Below are 21,885 nucleotides of genomic sequence, written 5' to 3'. Positions count from 1 at the left end.
GCGCTGTCGGCGGAATGGTGATGCTAGCTACGCGCGCTGCGCATTGAGCGCGCGGACCTTTTAAAGATGCACGATTCAGATAACTCACTGTGAGGATAGCTGATAGAACGCCATTTCCAGCATTAAAAGAAATCTGCTGCCACTGCGAGACTTCTGTGACGTTGAATCTGCGTAACTAAAAGCTTTCGTTCGCATATCCCAGCAGTGTTTTGGAGTGCAAGGCGACGGCTTTCTTTAAAAAAAAATATTACCCAAGTTCTGGGGGAGGAAAATAAAACAAATATTTATTGCACATCATATTACTAGTAACATCTATTGCACATCATAGAATATAGGGTAAAATAATGTAAAAATACGCACATTTACATATGTTCGGGAGTAGTTAAAAACATTGAAACAATGCACACAGACAGCACATCGCTTGACACCAAGTAATGAGAGGCATACAATCACTTTCCACTCGGCAAAAAAAAAAAAATACCAATAGAGCTTAAGGTTACAGTATCAAACTCGGAGCACACGTCTAAGCTTCAACAATTTCATTCTTTCCTGCTTAGCGTTTCGCTTGTTGTTCTGAGTGGAGCCTAGTAAGTGGAGCCTAGTAAGAACATAGAACTTGGTAATTTTGTTTGTGAGGGACATGCTGTGATCAGGGCAGCCAACAAGTGTAAGCTTTCTTAGCTGCAAGAAGGAAAACAAGTCCATGATGCTGTGAGGTTTGACTTTTATCACCCTGAAGCAGTGGGTAAAAGTGTTCTCGAGAGTGGTCACGAGTTCATTGAGCTTGGTTGATGGGTACAGCGGGCCTCCTTTGTCAACAGCAGCCGTGAGGGATGCTGCAGCTGGAGATAGATCGTTCTTGCCTTGTAGGAGCTACTGGCTTCACTCTGCACATTTGGTGCTTGCAACGCTTTTTCTTGCCACATATCCAGCCATGTAGACTGAGTCTGCTGTTGCTTAATGGGTAGCGCCTTCACCGCTTCTCCAAATGCTGCAGAGTCATTCTGTGCATTCTTTTCTTTCATTTGTTTGATGAGTGATTTAGCCTGCAGGACACTTGGGCGACTCCTTTTCGCTTGCGCTGTTCGCAGCTTAAGCCTGTATGAAAACCTTTGGGACTGGGCCACATTTTTGCCTTTTCTTCGCCGGTAGGACTCTCGATTCAGGAGCAGTCTTCGGAGGTGCTTGCATTGTGGGCAGGTTTTTTTCTGGCGTTGGAGCAACCCCACGGCAGGATGGGCTGAAGGTTCTGTCATCAAGTCTTTTCCTTGTACTTTAAATTTACTCCAAATTCACCAGTTTTACCAAACCCTCTGCATGGTATCATGGAGTCGACGTCGCGAAGCAACTCTTCTGCCATTTCGATGTCGGTAATGTCAAGGGTCTTTATTTTTGTGGCTTGCACAAAAGCTGTCGCTTGAAGTTTGTTTTCATTTGATGTCATTAGAACATACTTGCCAAAAGTCAACTTGTCACCATCTAGTGCGCACAGTGTAAACACCGTGGCGTTGTCGGCTCCAGCAATTAGATGTCGAGCCCAGTAAGCGCTGGGAAGACCCCACTTGCGGACGTCGGGAATTGCGGGCACATTCGGAACAGGTATTTGGTTACTGTCGCTTTCTGTGCTGTACGAGCCAGCTGTCTCCTCGCAAGCAGGCGTGCTTGGTTCCTGACGCCGAATTTTCGATGGTAGGCCGCAAGTGGATGTTCTTGACGTCCTTTTCTTCGGCACGTTCTTTGAAAGATACGCAGGAACATTTGGGAATATGGTTGGCACCGCGTCAGATTTCAGCACCGGTTTCCCTCGGGGAATCTTAACAGTTTCGCCGTTTATCACGTGCGTGTAAAAACGCTCAATAAACTGCTCGTCGAAACGAAGCTCACAGAGCACAGACTTCGTGTCCAACGATTTGTCGGCACGGGGTACGGCTCGTCGCCAGACTTTGAAGAGGGCAGGTTCTTTGGGAACAGAGAAGAGAGACGCACGCTGACCTTTCTCCCTCGATGACACATGGCCGTTCGTGCAGCCAGGAGCGAAGCAGTGGCGTTGCCTCACTTTCGTTGTGCTGTAGTTCATCCTAAGCTCGGAACTCACACTGTCCTGTCGGCAACCAAATAAATTTTGCCAAAAGCGAGACAGCAACGCGGGGAACAGCATGCGCCCAGACACACTTTCATAGGCGAACCGGCGAGCCCAGAGGCGAGCCGACGAGAGAACGCGGAGCGCGCGCTTCGCCCGCATCACTATGCCGACAGCAGCGCCGTGGTGGCCGTCGTGGCAGCGCTTGAAAAGGAGGATCGCGCGCGCTCGGCGAATATGCGGGCGCTGGCGTCACCTTCCAATTCTAGCCACCATAGCCATGGTTGAAGATAAGAGATACACTCGTTAATACCGCCCTCGGCTGTTTGTCGTTCTCGGGGATATCCTGAACTGCCTCTCTATACTTACGTACGCTTTCGGAGTTAGCATCAGTGAACGACGGCAACCTTCCGTCGGAGTGTTGTAGCACGACTTCACCTATAGGGAATCGAAGGTGTGATGTAGTTCCGGTTACTTTTCTTCCCCCACCCAGACTTTCGACCCCTTTTGTGGGTGGACGAAGACAGACTTTCCTTTCGCGTCTTCTAAATTCGCTGCTGTAACAACCGCGAAAAAAAAACAACAAAAAATGCGACATGCATTGATGTGTTATGAATATTTTTTGTATGTATTTTAGAGTTGCGATTTTATTATTTGCTGTCATGGGCCACATGCGTGTTTTTTTTTTGTATTGTCGCTTTCCGCTGCCCCTAACGTTTGTAATTTTTTGTAAATTTGTAGTTTAGATGTTTTTCTGGGTGAAGGGGCCAGTCAAGCTGTGAAATGCAGCTTTTTTCCCGTCGCACCAAACCACGTATACATTCTATTTTCACGTACTTGTCACGCGGTTGAATAAACTCAAACTCAAACATCGTCGACAATAGAGTTAGTCCTCGCTAACCACGTGGTTTTAGTGAACCCTAAACCCACTTCAGCTCCCCTTCGAGGTTTCAATCGCACTGCTCTATGTATGTATGCTTTACAGAGAGGTACACGAACAGCTTCAACGTGTTCGAGGGCATGTCGCTGGACATGAAGGCACGCAAGTTCGCCGACGTCCCAGCCAACGAGGACTGCGCGCGCCTGTGCCTGTACGAGAAGGAGTTCGAGTGCAAGTCGTTCGACTACTGCACCATGACCCGGGACCCGGCCACGGTGTGCAGGCTGCACGACACGCACCTGCGCGAGTACGGAGACCCCGCCAAGCTGGACGCCAAGAACGCCGAAAAGTGCTTCCATTACTCGAGTGAGTGGCAGTGTATACGTATACCGCGAGATACGACGTGCGCGTGCGCGGAGGGAAAAGAAGAAGAAGAAGAAAGTATAGTTGCGCCTGTCGTTTTGCGGAGAAAGCCGTTGTGAGATCGCAACAGTCGATTTTGGTGGCGTAACTGTCCGTCTCCACAAGCCGGTTCCTTAAGAAATATCGCGCGAAATGAGAAAACAGCAGTGCATGGTTGTGTAAGGACGAAACTGTACTATAAGCCTGCTTTATATTGTGTATATCCCATGAATCACTTTGTAAGTTGACAGTGAACTGTGTTTATTGTTATGTTGACGTTTTGAAATGTGTACTTCTTTATTGTAATATTTTATCCCTCTCCCTACTGCAATTCCATTAGGAGCCGTGGGCAGTGTGATAAATAAATAAATAAATGAATAAATAAATAAATAAATAAATAAATAAATAAATAAATAATGCCCAGGATCGAGCGAGAACTGCTCACGGGATATCTGCGTGGCAATCCGGTATTCTAACACATAGTCATGCCGGTGCTTAGAACTCCGTCCCTAAAAGACCTTACACATGCTTTCGTGTCGGGCAAGGTGCCTCTCTAACAGATGTAGGATAGTCAACAAAGAAAAGGAGTAAACAACAACCAGTTGTCGCGCAATGGGAACTGCGCAACTGGTGGCTGGTTCAAAGCATCCCGCCCATCGCAAAGGGTCTTAACGCTTCGTCGTCATCAGCCACATCATCAAAAAGAGCACATAATGTCCTGCAGATGTGTAGCGTCTGCCTCCCTTTTCCGTAGAATTGGGAATAATGGCAGAGTTAGCCTGCTTGCCGACATCGCAAAAATTATGATTCGTGGCGTAATATCTTGCGATCATCACTTTAGCATTCAACCCAAGAAAACTTACAAAGGGCTGTTGTGAGGCAGCTCCTCTCTATAGCTTTCGCTGGGTCTCAGCCGCGTGTACTGTGAAGGCCCGGAGTTTTTCTAAAGCTGTAGTGGCAGTAGACTTGTACGTACAGGAGGCATTTCGTAATGGTTTTCAATGATAGAAAAAAAATTGTAACACTGCCTTGTCGCCTACCATAATATCTTATCAGGTGCGGTGTTGTGTTGCTCGACACCTTAATTGATATTCAGCACCACATGATCTCCCTTCTAGTTCGTATGATGCTATGCAACTGCACTTTCCCTTGTGTAAGAACGAAACTACGCCATCGTACTGGTTATAAAAATGAATCACCAAAAAGAAAGAGAGAAAGAAAGAAAAAGAGAAAGAAAGAGAGAAAGAAAGAAAGAGAGAGAGGAAGAAAGAAAGAGAGAAAGAAAGAAAGAGAGAGAGGAAGAAAGAAAGAGAGAAAAAAAGAAAGAAAGAGACAGAAAGAAAGAGAGAAAAAAAGAAAGAAAGAGAGAAAGATAGAAAGAAAGAGAGAATAAGAAAGAAAGAGAGAGAGAAAGAAAGAAAGAAAGAGAGGAAGAAAGAAAGAGAGGAAGAAAGAAAGAAAGAAAGGAGGAAAGAAAGAAAGAAAGAAAGAAAGAAAGAAAGAAAGAAAGAAAGAAAGAAAGAAAGAAAGAAAGAAAGAAAGACCTTCAGTAACGTCCGCGTCCTATCCATGTGTCATTTGTTCACGTGTCAAATCTTCTTGCAGAAAAAAAAAAGTATTAGTTGTTTGGCTATGAACCGTATTTCTCTTTCTGCCTCTCCCTCCCCAGGAGGTCGCGGGATCGTGTCCCGGCTTTCGCTGCTTATCGAAGGCAGTGAAATGCTACAGAGCCTCGAGTCTCGAGATTTACGTTAAAGTACGTGGCCGAAACTTCCGGCAACATTCCTCTATGGCGCCACTCATAATCGTGTTGCGGATTCCGGACGAAAAACCAAACGGGATCGAGAAATATGTGTTATGCTCATTGCGCGAAACCCCTCTCCCCACCCAATAATCGTCATTCCATACGCGTCTGTGTTACAGAAAAGTACCTGTACGACTTCAGGAAGACGAAGAACCAGCGGATAACGGGCCGCCAGCAGTTCACCGTGATCAGCGCGGTGTCGGCCGAAGAGTGCGCTCGCCAGTGCTGGGAGGCCACGTTCGAGTGCCAGGACTTCGACTTCTGCTTCGCCTCCGGCAAGCAGAACATGGGCGTCGGAACGTGCACCCTGTACGTTCGCAGCGACGAGCCGGCCAAGACTATCATGTCGCCAGTGTGCTCGACGTACGCTTACACCGGAAACCGTGAGTGGATGTGCTGTCTTAAGTGGGAACGCGGCAATGAAAATTGTCTTTGTTACTTATGAAGCTAAAGAGATGAAACGTACGCCACGAAGATGTCGTTTGGTGTGCTGATATCATTACTGAAATTGGTTTTGAGTCATCTAACATGACTTTTGAGTTATAACACTCAATAGACTCTCATTGTCACCCCAAAGTTAAATAGCTAATTAGACACAAGTGCATCAAAATGTTCACATCAAGATATTCACAAGGGTCTCTTTTATGCCGTCATGCTATTGGTTTATTTTTAATATTTAGGTGAGCACACAAAAAGTTTTTTTAAATGTGCTGGACATATTGTCTTACCAATAACTTTAACAAAAAGCCAATTACAAAAGCTTTAATGGTGTGCACACAGATATGGACAGCTTTATGGCACTCACCAATGTCTCAGAGTCTAAGTTCACAAAATGGAATGCCAATAGCTTACTCTGTTGTGAAATGCCACAGGGATGACTGACAGCAACTGCGCCAAAAATGAAAGCTGAGAAAATGGAGCTCGAAGAAATTGGAGCTAGAAGCAGATAAAACGCAACTCGGAAGGAAGTTGACTTTATTTTTCATTGAAAAATGCATATTTGTGGCTATCTTGAGCTTCAATTTGTCCTCCTTATGATGAAGCCAACATGGTGACACTGTGCCAAACGAAAACTACAAATTTGCATTGGGCTATGTCCAATTTTTACGTAGCTTTTGACGACAGCCCACCAGTAAAATGCTTGTTTCTCTACTTCTACTACTTATTTTGGTCTAAAATCACACTATGATGTAATGCATGATCTCAGGATTACAGAAAAATATTATTTGGGAAACTAAACATTTTGACCAAATTCACAATCCCCATTACCCCGTTTCTCTTTAAAATTCAACATTGTGGAGGCAGCCCGAAACATAGACGGCGCTAATTACTTACTTATTTAAAATGAACCAATGAACGATTGAATGCACTGCAGAAAAAATGGTGTGGGGACTAATTAGCACTTTGTATTTGCGTAAAAAACTGAGATCGCGTAACCAAATAGAACGTACGAGTGGTTCTAATGGTACTGAGTGAATGAATGGATAGATCAAACACTTAAAAAAAGCGTGCAAGTGTGTGGAAAGGAAGGCAAAACGATTAATGTCCAAGTTTCACCTAAGGGCAACCGCTGCAATGTGCAAGCCAAATAATGTGAATGAGGAACAGGCGTCGAGTTGCGCACGTACTACGTTAGCACATTTCTTAAAAATCAGGATTGCGTCATATACCACACCGATCGACATGCTAATCCCACACACCTGAACCGTACCAGTCCGAAAGCTGAACGTTTAGTCCTCCTTGGTGGAGCAAAGGGGAGAGCGATCGACTGCTGTGCCGAAGGCCACCAGTCTGATCCGGGCTATGGTGGTTGCATTTAAAATGTTAGTGTAGAGCCAGAAGCCGGTGTATAGCGTGGCATGTCAGTGCTAAAGTTATAGAACATCAGAGGCTAAAAATTTCAAAAGCCTTCTTATACGGCACGCTTCACAATCATATAGTGGTTTTGGAACGTAAAACCCCAGATATTAGCGTTGGTCATGTTTAAAACGTTTTGTAGCACGCGCAAATGGGGGCAATGCACAGAAAGGAGAAAGAAACTAGCGCTAATTGAACAAACAGACAAGAAGCTGGGCAAATGAGCGTCCACCTATTAGTTTTACTGTCCTTATCATTGTTATTAAACTATGAAAATTACGTTTCGAAGCTTCGCCCAGTGATTATCTGATGTTGCTTTTTTTATCGATGTCTTTTTCGTTTCAGCCGACCTCATCCAACCAAAAGCCTACGCGTTGAGTGCGTCCCTTCACAGCAATGGTGAGTTCAGTACGGTCTTCTTAATCTTAAAGGGTAGTAGCAAAGCTTTTCGGCATCATCAGAATACGTTGCCGATCCAGGTTCCCGAGAACACGTGCTCCAAACATTACAGTGCAGCACGTGGCCTGTAATTCACGATTATTTTCAATCGCACTTAAAGATTGTTTCCTCTTTTATCTACAAATGGTGTCATGTACCCTAATGACCGGCAATACACCCAGTTGCATGGCCACCGGCTCATTTGAGCATCGGGAGCTGCACAGTTATCGAGGCCACCGTGGGAGGCCGCCACCTGGCTGCACGCACTCGCGATCACACTGAATGTAAAGGGCGTATTCTAAGACAAAAAAAAAACTCAAGCTCATGATGCGTGTGTGACGTAATTTCTTTCTCCCGTACAATTCATCTACAGCTGCTTAGCACATATCGCGCTCGTCTGGTGAAAAAAAAAGATAAAAAGAAATTAGAGCGTGCGAAAACGGTTACTCCTCTCGTACCTAATGCATTCTAACATTTTCTCTGTGTACAATTCTGTTGTGTTCCAAGCACCCCTGTGTCACGAGCGAGCCTCCGAACCCGCGAAGGACCGGATGCTGAAACTGCTTCCAGATGTTGACTCCTCCCCTTCCCCCGCTCGGCGCAAACGAGCCACCGTCGTTTCCCCCGGCAGTTCGGCCGCCGCCTCCATCCGAATAGGAATAAACCTGTTTTTAACCGTTCGAGGCTGTCTGAGCTTTTTGGACGACCGCGACCAACGCGTACGTCTATGAGCCGACGACAACACCGGACATAACAGATTCATAAGCGAGGAAAACTTTTAATGAAGCCATTCGAAGGTTACCTGGAAAATCGTTTCAGGGTCCCTTTAAATGAAGATTTTTTTTTTGTATTGAATCAACAAAAGACGGAAATTCAGGAAACGACTGAGGCTCGAAATGGCGAGTTCTTGCCTGAGAATTGTCCCCGTAACCAACGTTTCCATAAGTTCAAAACTGTATAAAGTTGTGATTATCTGTTTCGTGTCATGCGTAATTTTTTTGTCTGTGTTATGTTTATTTGTGTATGTTATGCCATACAGAATAACTTACTCTGCACGAGTATATATTTTTTTCTACATTGCGCTGTTTTTAAATACGAAGCGTGAACCACCACAACTAGCCGAACTTTCTCTCCTAGCGTTTCTATTGCACATGCGTGTATGTGAACTTATTTTACACACCAGAACTCTTGCTCGACAATTTGTGCCTCGTGTGCGGTTCGATTGTAGTGCGCTTTCACATCTTGTGTTCTACTACGCAACAAACTTTTGCGTTATTTTTACCTCGATTTTGTTGGCGTAGCGAGGAAGTGAAGTGATGTTCACTTTATATCCCAGCACGCCGCCATTGTGAGTGTGCAAACAAACATGACTCAAACTCCATATCAAGGTGGCCTACTCATGTTATCGCTTCGCCGTTTCAGCAACGGCCGGAGGCCTCTCATTCTTCATGGTGCTGCTTGGAATCGGAATTGGGGCCGCCGCGCTATTCGCCTACGGATTTTACAGGGCGCATCAGGCGAACCGAGTCTAGACAACAGACTCGAACCCTCGACATGAGGGGGAGAGAGCGTAACACGCCCTCCCCAAACTCATCGCAGCATCTCCCTGCTCACAAGACCATTATTTATGACCTCATATGAGTCGACGTGAAACGAAAGAAAAAGAAACAAAAAAATCTCATCACTCGTTCTGACCCCGTGATACCACAGAATGAACAGCTTTGTCATCCTTAAAAACAAAGACATGTCAAGTGCAAAATAACAAAACCAGTCTCGTTTTTTTTGCTTTGTATTTTAAAGGGCTTCTCATCTTTCTCGTCATCTCGTATTTGTATAAATACACAAAGAAACACTTGTGTGGAGTCTGTGTTTTCGATTATTGATGTGAATATGTTATTTACCTGCATTTGTTCCTGTGCATGTGGCTTTTTCTGGAAGTTTTCTTTTTTTCAAGTTTTTATTATCCACGAGCTTGGGGTAGCCGGCTCACAAGTTCCATATGCCTTCCAGAATGTGCAAATCCCCCTGCCCCCCCCCCTCCCCAAAATAATTTCAGTGAAATTTTCAGTGCTATATAAACACTTATTGAGTGATTGAGTTACCAAATGAGTGATGACTGATAAATGCATTCAAATTGCACAATTTTACACAATGGCGCCTCTGTGGTCCCCTGTGTCACTATAGTTATGCTTTCTACATTTTCCAGTAGCTACTCCCAACTAGAGCTGTAAAAATCATTCAAGCTGACAGGTGATTATACCACATGGGCTTCATTGCGACAATCATCGTAAGGATGCTAGAGACATCTTTGCGCCGTAGGTGTGGCGTTGCAGTGCTTGCCTTCTATAGAAAACACATCGAAAACACATCGTCACGCGCCGCTTCATCTCCCGAAAGCAACGATGTTCCAAAAGGTGCGACGCCTACGGTTGACCTACGGCTTCGAATCTGTGCGAGGCCACGAAAGCCCTCCTTCCCTTCTTGAGGACCACCGGACTTCACGACTGCCTGTGAACTAACAGCGTGAGTTAGTGTTGTGTAGCTTCAAACGGACTGTTTATCCATCTCTTTCTCGCTTCTTCTCACTTTCACTTATCCATCCATCTCCCTTCTTCTCTATCTTTTCCTTTCTAATATTCCCCCTTTCCCCCACTCCAAGTGCATGGTAGTCAACCGAGCTAAAGCTTGGTTAAGCTCCCTCCCTTTTCTCTTCGGTTCCCTTTCACTCCTCTCAATTGGCTCTTCCAAAGTCAGGGCAACGTTTCTATCGGCAATAAAAAAAATACCGATGACATTGTTGTCTCAGCCTATCCTGTCTGCTTATTTGTTTGCCAGCACAATATTTCACAGTTCAGCGCATGTACGCACGCCCTGCAGAGTGAGGTGAGCGTTAAGTCAAAACTGTGTAATACTCACCACTAGCGAGGACCGAACTCACAATCAGCTTCGCATTATGTCACAAGATGGCAAGTAGTCTTTTTTCCTACATTTTATCGCACATTAAGCGAACACCTCTTAATTCGGCCGCCGTACGCGAAAAAGTCTGCCTGTACCTGAAGCTATCTGCGGGCCTGTCGGCATCAGCCGTTTCTTATGCGGCAACCCGATCTTTTGTCGAGATGACTTCACATTTCCAGTTGCAACGTTTCATCGTGGCCTGGATATGAAGCCATGGCCGTCGTTGTTGCCCGTCGCAACTGAAGGGTGTCGCTGCTAAGTCCTTGAATAATTAAGGTCAAGGTTAAGGAAGGAAAATAGAGGAAAAAGAAAGGCAATGAGGTTAACCAGCCTATAGGCAGCCGGTGTTAAGGATGTTGGTTAAGGATGTCAAGGTTAAGGATGATGTAAGTAGCCGGCGGCTCTAGCCTTGCATAATTAGCAGGCGATTGCCCCACCCTGTTTCCTCTTTACGAATTATAGCTAATGTCCTTTGTTTGTTTTTGAACTAAGTACGAGCGGGCTTTTAAAATAAAAATCGAGTTTATAGCGCGACGTAAGCCAGCATAAGACAGCGGCCTTTGTGCTATTCCACGTGCAGTATTGTGCCGGCACCATATCTCGCTGCACTATACCCCAACCATAACTGTCACTTATCACCAGTCACATGCGGGGTCTGTAGCATTCAAAAATTTCAAGAGAAGTCGCGACACCTGTTTCCTGAAGATCGAGGAACCACGCGGAAACGCTATATCAGTCACGCTGTCACATGGTCCTTGAATAATGGTCCAGTTCTCGTCATGGTAGTTATGGAAGTTTCTTATGCGGCAACCCAACCTTTTGCCGAGATGACTTTACATTTCACGTTGCAACGTTTCATCGTGGCCTGGATGTGAACCCATGGCAGTCGTTGTTGCCCGTAGCAATTGAAGTGTGTCGCTGCTAAGCCCTTTAATAATGGTCCAGTTTTCGTCATGGTAGTTATGGAAGTTTCTTATGCGGCAACCCAATCTTTCGTCGAGATACTTCACATTTCACGTTGCAAGGTTTCATCGTGGCCTGGATATGAACACATGGCAGTCGTTGCCCGTAGCAACTGAAGTGTGTCGCTGTTAAGCCTTTTAATAATAGTCCAGTTCTCGTCATGGTAGTTATGAAAGTTTCTTATGCGGCAACTCAATCTTTCGTCGAGATGACTTCACATTTCACGTCGCAACGTTTCATCGTTGCCTGGATATGAACGCATTGCAGTCGTTGTTGCCCGTAGCAACTGAAGTGTGTCGCTGCTAAGCCCTTGAATAATGGTCCAGTTCTCGTCATGGTAGTTATGGAAGCGTATACGTTCCTTCTTTTTCGGACTAACGGCCGGTGCCGACGAGTGTTGTTGTCTGTTAGTCGAGAGTATAGTAACTGACAACCTGGTGGTCGCGACGTCGAGCTGGTGAGATAAGCATTCGCAGGTCTGTCACTCCACAGCGCACGTTGTGATCGCCCAACAATGGGGTGTGCTGACCACGTGTTTACCTGAAGCGCTCGTGCAGGGCCACTCTCGTGCATTTTGCGTCACTGCTCAATGATTTCTGATTCGGGAAATAAATATATGTAAGCATAAGTGAAAGTAGTCAGTGTCATTACAACAACAACAACAACAACAACAACAACAACAACAATAATAATAATAATAATAATAATAATAATAATAACAAAAATAATGTATGAAAAACTTTAGAGGTTTCACATCCCGAAACCACGGTATGAATACGAGGGACGCCGCAGTGGAAAGCTCCGGAAATTTCCACCCGCTGGGGTTCGTCCCGAATGTACCCACATATAAGCACACGGGCCTGTAGTATTTTTGCCTTCGTCGAAAATACGGCCACTGAAGCCGCGATTCGACGCAGCGACCTCCTTCGGGTCAGCAGTCGATGCACAAATGCCACGCGACCTCTCATACCTGTGTGCAAACATACGTAAATGTAGTGAATGCAATAGGTGGCTGTACCACCCACGTGACTAATGATAAAGAAAGATAACACGCAAACACACTTCACGTGCACACGGTGCACGCGCACGCACGCAGAGACAGAGAAAAAGAGGTTCGGGTGGTTTTTCTTGCTATCGCTGATGTCTTTTTTAACTTGTAACGTGCGGTCAGCTATAGCTACCCTGCTTCGGGAGAATGGAGAATAAGGGATGGAAAGGAAGAAATAAATAAATAAATAAATAAATAAATAAAGAAAGAAACAAAGAAAGAAAGAAACAAAGAAAGAAAGAAAGAAAGAAACAAAGAAAGAAAGAAAGAAAGAAAGAAAGAAAGAAAGAAAGAAAGAAAGAAAGAAAGAAAGAAAGAAAGAAAGAAAGAAAGAAAGAAAGGGAAAGAGAGAGGGAGGGTCGGAGATACCATCAAGGCAGACTCGTAGAATGAAGTGCATGGTTTAGATTTGCTCCGCCAGGTGCCGCAACCCTTCTTGTTTTATAAAATGTTCGACCAGCTAAATAAGTTATCATTAACTGCCCTGCTACTTCATTGGCGCTTAAGTTAATTGATTGATTGATTTGTGGGGTTTAACGTCCCAAAACCACCATATGATTATGAGAGACGCCGTAGTGGAGGGCTCCGGAAATTTCGACCACCTGGGGTTCTTTAACGTGCACCAAATCTGAGTACACGGGCCTACAACATTTCTGCCTCCATAGGAAATGCAGCCGCCATAGCCGGGATTTGATCCCGCGACCTGCGGATCAGCAGCCGAGTACCTTAGCCACTAGACCACCGCGGCGGGGCGGCGCTTAAGTTGAGTTACACTTCGATATCATATTGTCACAGGGTCATGACGCTGACGAAGGAAGAGACGGCTTGACTAAACAAGTGAAACTTTATCCGGCCGAACTTGTGGCTGGTAAATAGATGGTCAATACAGTTTACTGGGATGCGCGCTGGCACTACTAGCGGTGAACAGAGCGTCGGCCGCCTATCAACTGACAAACGCTGAAGCACGTCGGCATTTATAGATGCTGCCGTCGAATATTCCAGCGCTACAACAAGCGGCCACGTAAGTTCGAGAATAATCTGCAATGTTCGCGTTGTGCGCGTAATTTTAACGAAATGATCTACTATACAGCCCCGAAGGTTCTCAAACAGTGCAGATGCGGTTGCGCTGAGAATTACTTCCAGTGTAACGAGGCAATAAGAAAACATGAGGCTTTGTCAGAATATTTGTAACCAAATTGCTTGTTCCTTGTTGGTTGAATGTGTTCAATGTACTATATCAATATGCTCAATATGTACTATATCACTTCAAATCTTTTTTCTCTTTTTGGTGACATGTACGAGATGTATTCGAACATGTTTCTTTTATCCTATGCGGGATGTATTCTGATATAGTTTTTGCGTTTTTGTTTTGTTATTTCCATATAGTGTGCATCTTGAGCGTACAGTGTGAAACTTGTTTTCACATATGTTCTTTGTACATGCCAGATATGTAACTCCAACTCCTGTCTTGGCCCTTGGGCTGACAGTATGAACAAAATAAATAAATAAATAAATAAATAAATAAATAAATAAATAAATAAATAGATCAAATGAGGAAGAATTGGCGCGATATACATCGCATTTTACACTGAGCATTAACCAGAGCCATTGATATTTTTATTTTCCTGAAAAATTTTGGTGTATATTGTTAAAGGTGTTCCACCGGGTCTGCTTGGAAGAGAAATAAGAGTATATCGGGGCATACGGCGGCTCCTTACCACGTCAACGCCGTTCGCACACTTCGATCTATCTGTTATCTCCACTTCTCACTGCCTCCTCTTCACACTGCTTCATCACATACCGAGTCATCACATGGCGTCATCATGACGACACGTATCTTCAAATTGTGTCACCTCATCATGGCATCACTGTGACGTCACACAAACACGTCATCACGTGACATCACTGCTTGTCCCAAGGTGGGCCGACCCGGAGGCAATACAAAACAAGGTGCAGAAAGCTTACAATGCCTCAATCGTGGCTGCACTGCTAAGCCACGTTAGCCATTGAAAGCTTTCGGGTGCTGATTGATTGATTGATTTGTGGGGTTTAACGTCCCAAAACCACCATATGATTATGAGAGACGCCGTAGTGGAGGGCTCCGGAAATTTTGACCACCTGGGGTTCTTTAACGTGCACCCTACCACTATGAACAGCGGCACAAGTTCGGTGGCCGCTGCATGAAATGACATATTGGACAAAATTGACAAAAAATAAATGTAACAGTTATAGTAACAGTTACTACGACATTTCCGCCTCCATCGGAAATGCAGCCGCCGCAGCCGGGATTTGAACTTGCGACCTGCGGGTCAGCAGCCGAGTACCTTAGCCACTAGACCACCGCGGTGGGGCGCTTTCGGGTGCGGTGAAAAACGTTCAAAACATTTACTTAGAAGAAAAAGAAGATGACGGATATCGCCTCCGAGTCGACTGAGGCAGACGAATTAAAAGCCTCCCCTCCCTTTTTTCTTTTTTTAATGCCTGCTTCCAAGCAGTCGACTTGAAGCAGGCAAGAATTAAGCAGCGGCTATACTAAGTTACCTTTTCCGAAATTCTCACTGTCGTTAAGAAATTGAGCGACGTACTTGTTACTAGTAAAAGGGGCAATAACCACCCACCGTCATACTACCATGCCACCCACCTTGGCGTTATCGGTGATCGCGTGCCGTTCGATAGTTCGTAGGCACTTCGAACACCTCCTTATCTAATCGGCAGCGGTCATTGTTTCTCTCGTCACTCCCTTTCTTGCTCGGGCATCGTGACGTCTTTCGTGGAGAAATGCGAACGCATCTTATCTTCGTCCGTAGAACAATAGAAAGAAGGCTCGCGCGTCGGCGTTTTCCGCATAGTGCATTATAGCCTTATAGGTGCGGCGTGAGACGGGGCGTATAGACCAGTCCTCGGGGACTGCACTGCGTCGTCTGCGTACTCTCATCTGGGTCAACACAAAACACACGGTGAGGCGTCCTGAAACACTAATGCGGCTCATTCTGGAATACACGTTTATAAATGCACCTTATTTGGGGGATTTGTCCCTATAGGTTTCAGTGACGGGAAAGCTGCCGATGAATTGCGGGAGTTTATTAAAGGTTCAAATAGATTCCGACTGTAGAGCCAAGTATTACTTTTAAACTACTTGTTTTCAAATTGCTTTATTTAATCATTTATTTTGTGTCGTCGTTGCTGAAATTATCTGCTTCATTTTCTACATCCGCAATTCCCAATTGTCAATTTCTAAAATATTCTTTCTCTGGTCCCTCGTTATTTTAAAAGACGAAAGCTAACAAAGTGATTGTATTTTGTTAGACTGCCCGGTTCTTCGCCAATCCCCCAGCGTGCGTGTGTGCCATAGATTCCAGCTTCTTCTTCTCGTGTGGAACCCTTTTCAGAAAAAAAAAAAATGACGTTCGCAAGATTGAGTATGTACAATCTAAAGCCGTTCGTTTTGTGTGCCGCAGATAGGACAGATAGTTTTCGCCTTCGTCTAACCTTCCTATTCTTAACCTTATCCCTTCACAAACACGTCGCCGCACTTAATTTCTCGAAGTTTCTGCACTCGCTAACTCGTCACGCCGCAACTGTTTAAAGAGTCACGTCAATGCGCTGATCTTTTTCGTAGCTTTAGCGAACTAAAGCTCTTAATCGAACTAGAATAGTCATGCTTAAATATAGTTATTTTCTCCCTCAACAAGTGAACACTGAAATGGTTCACTTTAAAAAGTGTTCATGACTTGCCGTGTCGAGAATTTTTGTCTGCACCTGATGTGTGGTGTATACGGTCCCAGTCCTGCTATAACCCCAGAGGGGCTGCAGCTTGTAAAAATAGAGAAATATTTGTTGTCTCTATAGCGGTGGGGGTATGGTGAACGTAATTGCTAACCGTTTTTATTCTTACCAAACTAGACACTCACAGTGTGAGTCGACAGGCTGTGTTGAGTGCATGTTTGCTTGATTTGTACGTTCCTACGCAAGAATAGTGACGGGACACAGTCTTAATAGGATAATTAAAAATATAGCTGAATTTCATCGCAATGATAAATTACTCTATTACTACATGAAAGGTGCTAGGCTAACCATTTTCCTTCGAGGGGCCATAGACCTAACATGCAAAGTTTCAGGAATATTCTTTGAGCCGCGATGTCACCAAATACTCAAACGACACTTCGCAATTCGTGACCTCACAAGGAAAAATTTTGGCGTAGAATTTAAAAACACTAAAATAAATATTATGCTTAATTTTCTCCTCCTAATTAAATCTATGATCGTTAAAATAATGACAATAAAGTTTTTCAATATATATTTATCATGTTAATCCAATTCATTTTTTCACTATACCGTGCCTTCAAGTTTGCCCACTTGGGATTCTTCAACTTGTACCTTAACCCCAGTAATGAATCGATTCCTTTGTAAGTGTACGCCCTGCTTATTTGACCGCTACGGCCCCATTTAGAACCTTCACAAACGCGTGTTGAATAACCGGAACATCTTGACTCCACCATCATGACGGTTGTTAGTATTTGCTCCGATATTACTGAAACCAAACAGAATATAACGTGCCGTCCGCTTGTGGGATACTCTATAGTTAGTGAGAACGAACTCAATTCAGGAAAGAAAAAAAAACATAACCCACACATCTGTTAGCACGCGTGCGTTAAACGTAGCGTCTAGTTTTAAGTATGCGTCTTGTATGTGCTTATCTTCCTCGGTCCGTTTTACCTTTCGATTTCATCACTGAACATTATTCTACAAATCCACTCGAGGATGGGAGCCTTGGCAGCGGTCCTTACTGGTTTCACTCCATGTGTACGGCGCAAGCAAAGGCGTGGGCATTGTAGTGGGTACACATACGGACGTGGCTGTGAAAGCTGATGCTGCTGCGCACGCGGCTATAAAGGCTGCTGGGGGCGCTGGGTTCGGGAACACGCACCAGTACGAGCATACTTGTGGTCACGCAGAAACACGGATACATGTATAGAGGGGGAATAAAACAGCCGCTAAAGAGGGAACGAGAAGAAGGTGCAAGCCGCATTGGTACCATGAGTCTAGTATACGTAACATGAAAATATGTATGCATAAACATACGGAAACATAGAATGCTACACGTCCCTTATACTACGCTCTTGGATGAAAAAGAATTATTCTGATTCCCTTGCCCCACCTTTTTTTTTTTTTTTACTCCTTAGGTATCCCCAGTTTGGCTGTACTTCCTGCAATAGTTCAAGAGTGTTGCATTCTGTTTCTCAATTTGGCGAGTGCAGCTAGCGCCACCTGCACTTCTGCATTCGATTTGACGTCGTGCTGCACGAGTACACTGGCACTTCGGCACTAGCTTCCCTACGAGTTCTCGTCTCTTCGTGCAAGTAGCGTGAGGCATACACTGCGTGGCTGCACTTTTGCCTTCGATTCGACCACTGCACCGAAAACGCTAGGGTCACAGTGCTTTCACACTGGTGGCACTGGCGCTGCGCTTTCGTGAACCACGTTCAGAATGTGCGGCCAAATCAGGGAGACCTCCAGCTGACTCGCCACGTATAAGAGTTTTTTTTTTTTATTGAACAGGTAAATTATCTTAAGTGACGCTCTTTTCAGAGAGTCGGGGCACCCAAAGAAGAGATAGAATCTCTCTTTAAACATTAAAGGGAGTCATATGCGTGACAAGCCAAAATAACCTAAAACACTAGACATATCCACTTTTTTTAAAGCGTACAGCACAGCAGTAAGTCATCCCATGTTCCATAAAAAAGTACACTTTATGCATGTTTTTTTTTTTTTGTAAGAACGTTTAAAGGTGTAGAGAACTATGTAATGTAGTATGCCAACTAAGGTTGCACGGCGGGCTTGTTGGTAATTCATTTTGTTCGAGGTATAGCGCATCCAGGACGGGACAGAGAAGAAACACATACACGGTTTCTTCTCTGTCCCGTCCTGGATGCGCTATACCTCGAACAAAATGTAGTATGACAGGGCGATTGGTTGTCTCCAATCTGCAATATAAATCACGCGGGGGGGGGGGGGGGTTTAGAAAAAAATCTTTAATGATTTCAGGTACTTCGTACTCAACTATGGAACAGCACTGAGCCGTCCCGCTAAAAGCTGGCCGTTCTGGACGGCTTCCGGCATTGTGCACGTGTAATTGTGCAGGCATATGTATTGCATAGTGCGATGAAACTTTAACCTTATGCTTTTTCTTTTCAGACTATGGTGTCATGGGCCTTTCCAGCGGTGCTCGTGTTTACAATGACGCTTTCCATACTGTCTACCGGACAGGCCGACTGCGATGCAAAGCCAAAGAAGCCAGTTAAACGTAGGTGAAGGCTATATCGGATTTCTATCTCAGGATCGCAACGTTCAAGAATTAGTGGTCTTTTTTTTTTCGAAAACTTCTTTTAAATTAAGCTTCAGTATTCAGCACCTTGAAAAATACAACAGGCGTAATATACATGAGCGCAAACTAAATTATCACTTATCTATTATTAATCAAACAACTGGGATGTTTGTGCTACGACACTAATTTACAACCGAGTTTTCAATGCCTATGTACAGCAAAAAGTTACAGATAGCTTGACCAGTGGTGAGCAAGCAGCAATGAAATTCATAGAGAATCTGTGGTAAAGTGAGTTAGTGAGTTAGTGAGTGAGTTAGTTAGTTAGTGAGTGAGTGAGTGAGTGAGTGATCACCCAACAGCATCTAGAGCTCCCCTCAGAAGCAATGTCCCATGCATTTATTCCCAAGATTGCGTAGTTCTGGACATCTCCCTTATTCATCCCTTATTTGTTCAAGCATACTACTTCATTCAACTAAAAGATGCACAATCAGAACAGCTAATCGAGCAGGGTGAAAAGTTGGGAGAGCTGTATAACAGATATATGAGAATCTAATTATCTGCTAAATATGCATATCTGGGCCTTTTCTTTTTCGTCATCATTTGGCTTTAAGGCTGGTATAGTCTTTAAAGCGTACAGCACAATAAAAGTGAAATGAGCGATTTAAAATAAAAGTGACTTCCGCACTTTTATTTTTATTATTTTTTACACCAGGGGACTTCACTAAAGCCATAGACAGGATTCAACGTCGCTTAAGATGAAACTGCGAACGCTACTGCAATTTTGGTGATCGACATGCAGGCTTTTCTGAACGACCTTAGCCAGAACGCCTTTTCTGTGTGTGTGTTGTTTTTATCCTGCGTGTGCGTTCATTCTTTCCCTTTCGTTTTCTCACTCTTTCTCTCTATGTAGACTCTCTTTCTTGCCCCCACCCCCACCCCGCTGGGTAGTGACCCGGATGCTAATATCTGTTCAACCTCTCGTACTTCCTCTTCACCTTTCTTTCTCCTCGGCTTCAATCGTAAGTCAGCTTTTCAACTCCAGATGTCAGATTTAGATAAAATGAGTCGGCCTACAACCATGTAAATGCAATATTTGGGACCAGATTTTTTAAATGCAAAAGTGTTTTATGTCGGGGTCCACCATGGCTCCGCTGACGTATTTCCGTCACGAATATGATGGTGTGAAATTTATACTAACAGATTGTGAAAAAAAATTTACCGAGAATGAAAGGTACTGTGACGTGACATCGAACCAGTGACCTCTCACTCTGCAGCGCGTGGCGCTAACAACTGTTTCTTTTGTATTTCAGGAATTACAACCTCTTCTCTCATTCTCTGCTGAATATGTGTGCTAATTGTTTGTGCTTGGAATCTGGCTGCGTCCTTTTGAAAGTACCAATGCACGTCTACAATGTTCATCATTCCCAATTGTCATTCGCTACTCTCTGGTTGCAGCCAAGGCTATTCCGAACCTCCTACAGAATTACAGGGATGGGTGGAAACTCACGGCTGAACTAAACAACGCGGACGAGGTGAGATTCCAATGCTGCGGCGCGATGCATGACTTTCTGATACTAAGCCATAAGTGTTGGCATGTTTACCAATGTTTTGGTTTATATTCAATAAAGACGTGACAGAGGCAAGCGACTTTCCACAATTTATTTGTAGTTGCCTCAATTCTGCCTGTCATGATCGGGAATGTGCAACCATAACTCTATTTGCCTGATAATTGCAACTATATATTGAATATATGGTGCCCGCATTATCATATTAACGCTTGAAATTTTTATGCAATACGAATAAAATTAAATTGTGATGCGTCATGTGTATGCTATGAACACCTGAAAAGGATATCGGTATTTTTTATTTGGTTGTTACAAATTTTACAAAGAACAGTACGACAAAAAAAAAAGGTGGGGGTGGGGTCATCGCGTCGGGACCGTAAAAAGAGAGGGGCAGTTTCGATTGCTCATTCTTTTTACGCCCTCCTCGTCTCAGTTTTCTTTTTTTGTTCTATTTCTGTCATGCTATAATGTCAGGCAGACCAGCTTTCCACAACACTCCATGCACTTGCCGTCGTTCATCGAGTCACATCGGCGGTCGTAATTTTTGCCTATTTCTCCAGAAACTGACGACGTACATGGTCGAGTACTACAACACGGAAACGAAGCAAGGCTTTCTGAGCTTCAAGCAGAACGGACTCGACGACTTGAACCTCTTCTACATCTCCGACACCTCGGAACTATTCGTTTACCAGAGTAAGCGCATCACCTTTAATAGCATCCCCCGTGACGTCATAATAATGGTCGGGTTGAAGTGGGTGTACTAGTTACGGAACGTCAATGACATTGGGTAACGAATAAGTGACTGTTGAAGGGAGAGTTTTATAGTGGTATAGAGAGAGAAGTGCCGAAACTTGGTAATGTCGCAGTCTTTGACCAATAGACGCGAGATAACACTTGATAATGCGACACGAGGTTCTGCGCGGGCTGTAGTCAGGTGACGGCAGGGTTTATTTTGCGGCCCCTGACTCTTGAAAAGGAATTCGAAAATGAATAAAGTTTAATGTTAGAGTAAAAGGTCATTGCTTATAAAAACATGTAAAATAATAATATTGTGCACGGCAGGGCTTAACTAAACAAGAAATGAAGGTAAACGTGGGACACGGATTGCGGCAGCAGTGGGACAAGGTGTATCAGTGCTTTAGTAGAATGAATCAACAGTGCTTACGCTATTCATAACAAAAAGTAAGTGTATTAAAAGACGCAATAAGATGAACTTGTTCGCTTCAGTCTCATTAACGCAAAAGAAAAAAATACTTCGTGGCGTTACCCATGAGAATGATACAAATTTCGTTTTCGCCAGGATGTGCTCCACTAAAGGCCCCACCGCGGTGGTCTAGTGGCTAAGGTATTCGGCTACTGACCCGCAGGTCGCGGGTTCGAATCCCGGCTGCGGCGGCTGCATTTCCGATGGAGGCGGAAATGTTGTAGGCCCGTGTGCTCAGATTTGGGTGCACGTTAAAGAACCCCAGGTGGTCTAAATTTCCGGAGCCCTCCACTACGGCGTCTCTCATAATCATACGGTGGTTTGGGGATGTTAAATTCCACATATCTATCTATCTGTGCTC

At 44.4% G+C, this 21,885-nt stretch overlaps 3 protein-coding genes across 4 annotated transcripts in view; 2 read left to right on the top strand and 1 right to left on the bottom strand.

The window, feature by feature from the left end:
• Window positions 1–10,253, top strand: part of LOC119163597 (uncharacterized) — a 58,111-nt gene extending 47,858 nt beyond the window's left edge. The window contains exons 21-24 of the mRNA XM_037415627.2: window positions 3,066–3,326; window positions 5,286–5,549; window positions 7,369–7,422; window positions 8,884–10,253. Coding sequence (XP_037271524.2) covers window positions 3,066–3,326; window positions 5,286–5,549; window positions 7,369–7,422; window positions 8,884–8,993 — 689 coding nt within the window. The 3' untranslated portion in view covers window positions 8,994–10,253. The remainder of the gene's footprint in view (window positions 1–3,065; window positions 3,327–5,285; window positions 5,550–7,368; window positions 7,423–8,883) is intronic.
• LOC119165617 (glutamate receptor ionotropic, kainate 5-like) overlaps window positions 1–21,885 on the bottom strand; it is a 199,057-nt gene that overhangs the window by 75,838 nt on the left and 101,334 nt on the right. The gene's annotated exons all lie outside the window — the stretch shown is intronic.
• LOC119163596 (uncharacterized) overlaps window positions 15,248–21,885 on the top strand; it is a 41,261-nt gene continuing 34,623 nt past the window's right edge. For both annotated transcript variants that reach the window (XM_075873304.1, XM_037415626.2), the window contains exons 1-4: window positions 15,248–15,387; window positions 18,626–18,734; window positions 20,211–20,287; window positions 20,881–21,013. In XM_075873304.1, coding sequence (XP_075729419.1) covers window positions 18,629–18,734; window positions 20,211–20,287; window positions 20,881–21,013 — 316 coding nt within the window. In that variant the 5' untranslated portion in view covers window positions 15,248–15,387; window positions 18,626–18,628. The remainder of the gene's footprint in view (window positions 15,388–18,625; window positions 18,735–20,210; window positions 20,288–20,880; window positions 21,014–21,885) is intronic.

Source organism: Rhipicephalus microplus, chromosome 9 (assembly GCF_043290135.1).
Source record: "Rhipicephalus microplus isolate Deutch F79 chromosome 9, USDA_Rmic, whole genome shotgun sequence".
Classification (NCBI taxonomy): domain Eukaryota; kingdom Metazoa; phylum Arthropoda; class Arachnida; order Ixodida; family Ixodidae; genus Rhipicephalus; species Rhipicephalus microplus.
Note: the sequence above shows the minus strand (reverse complement) of the source record. Positions and strands in the feature narration are given on the sequence as shown.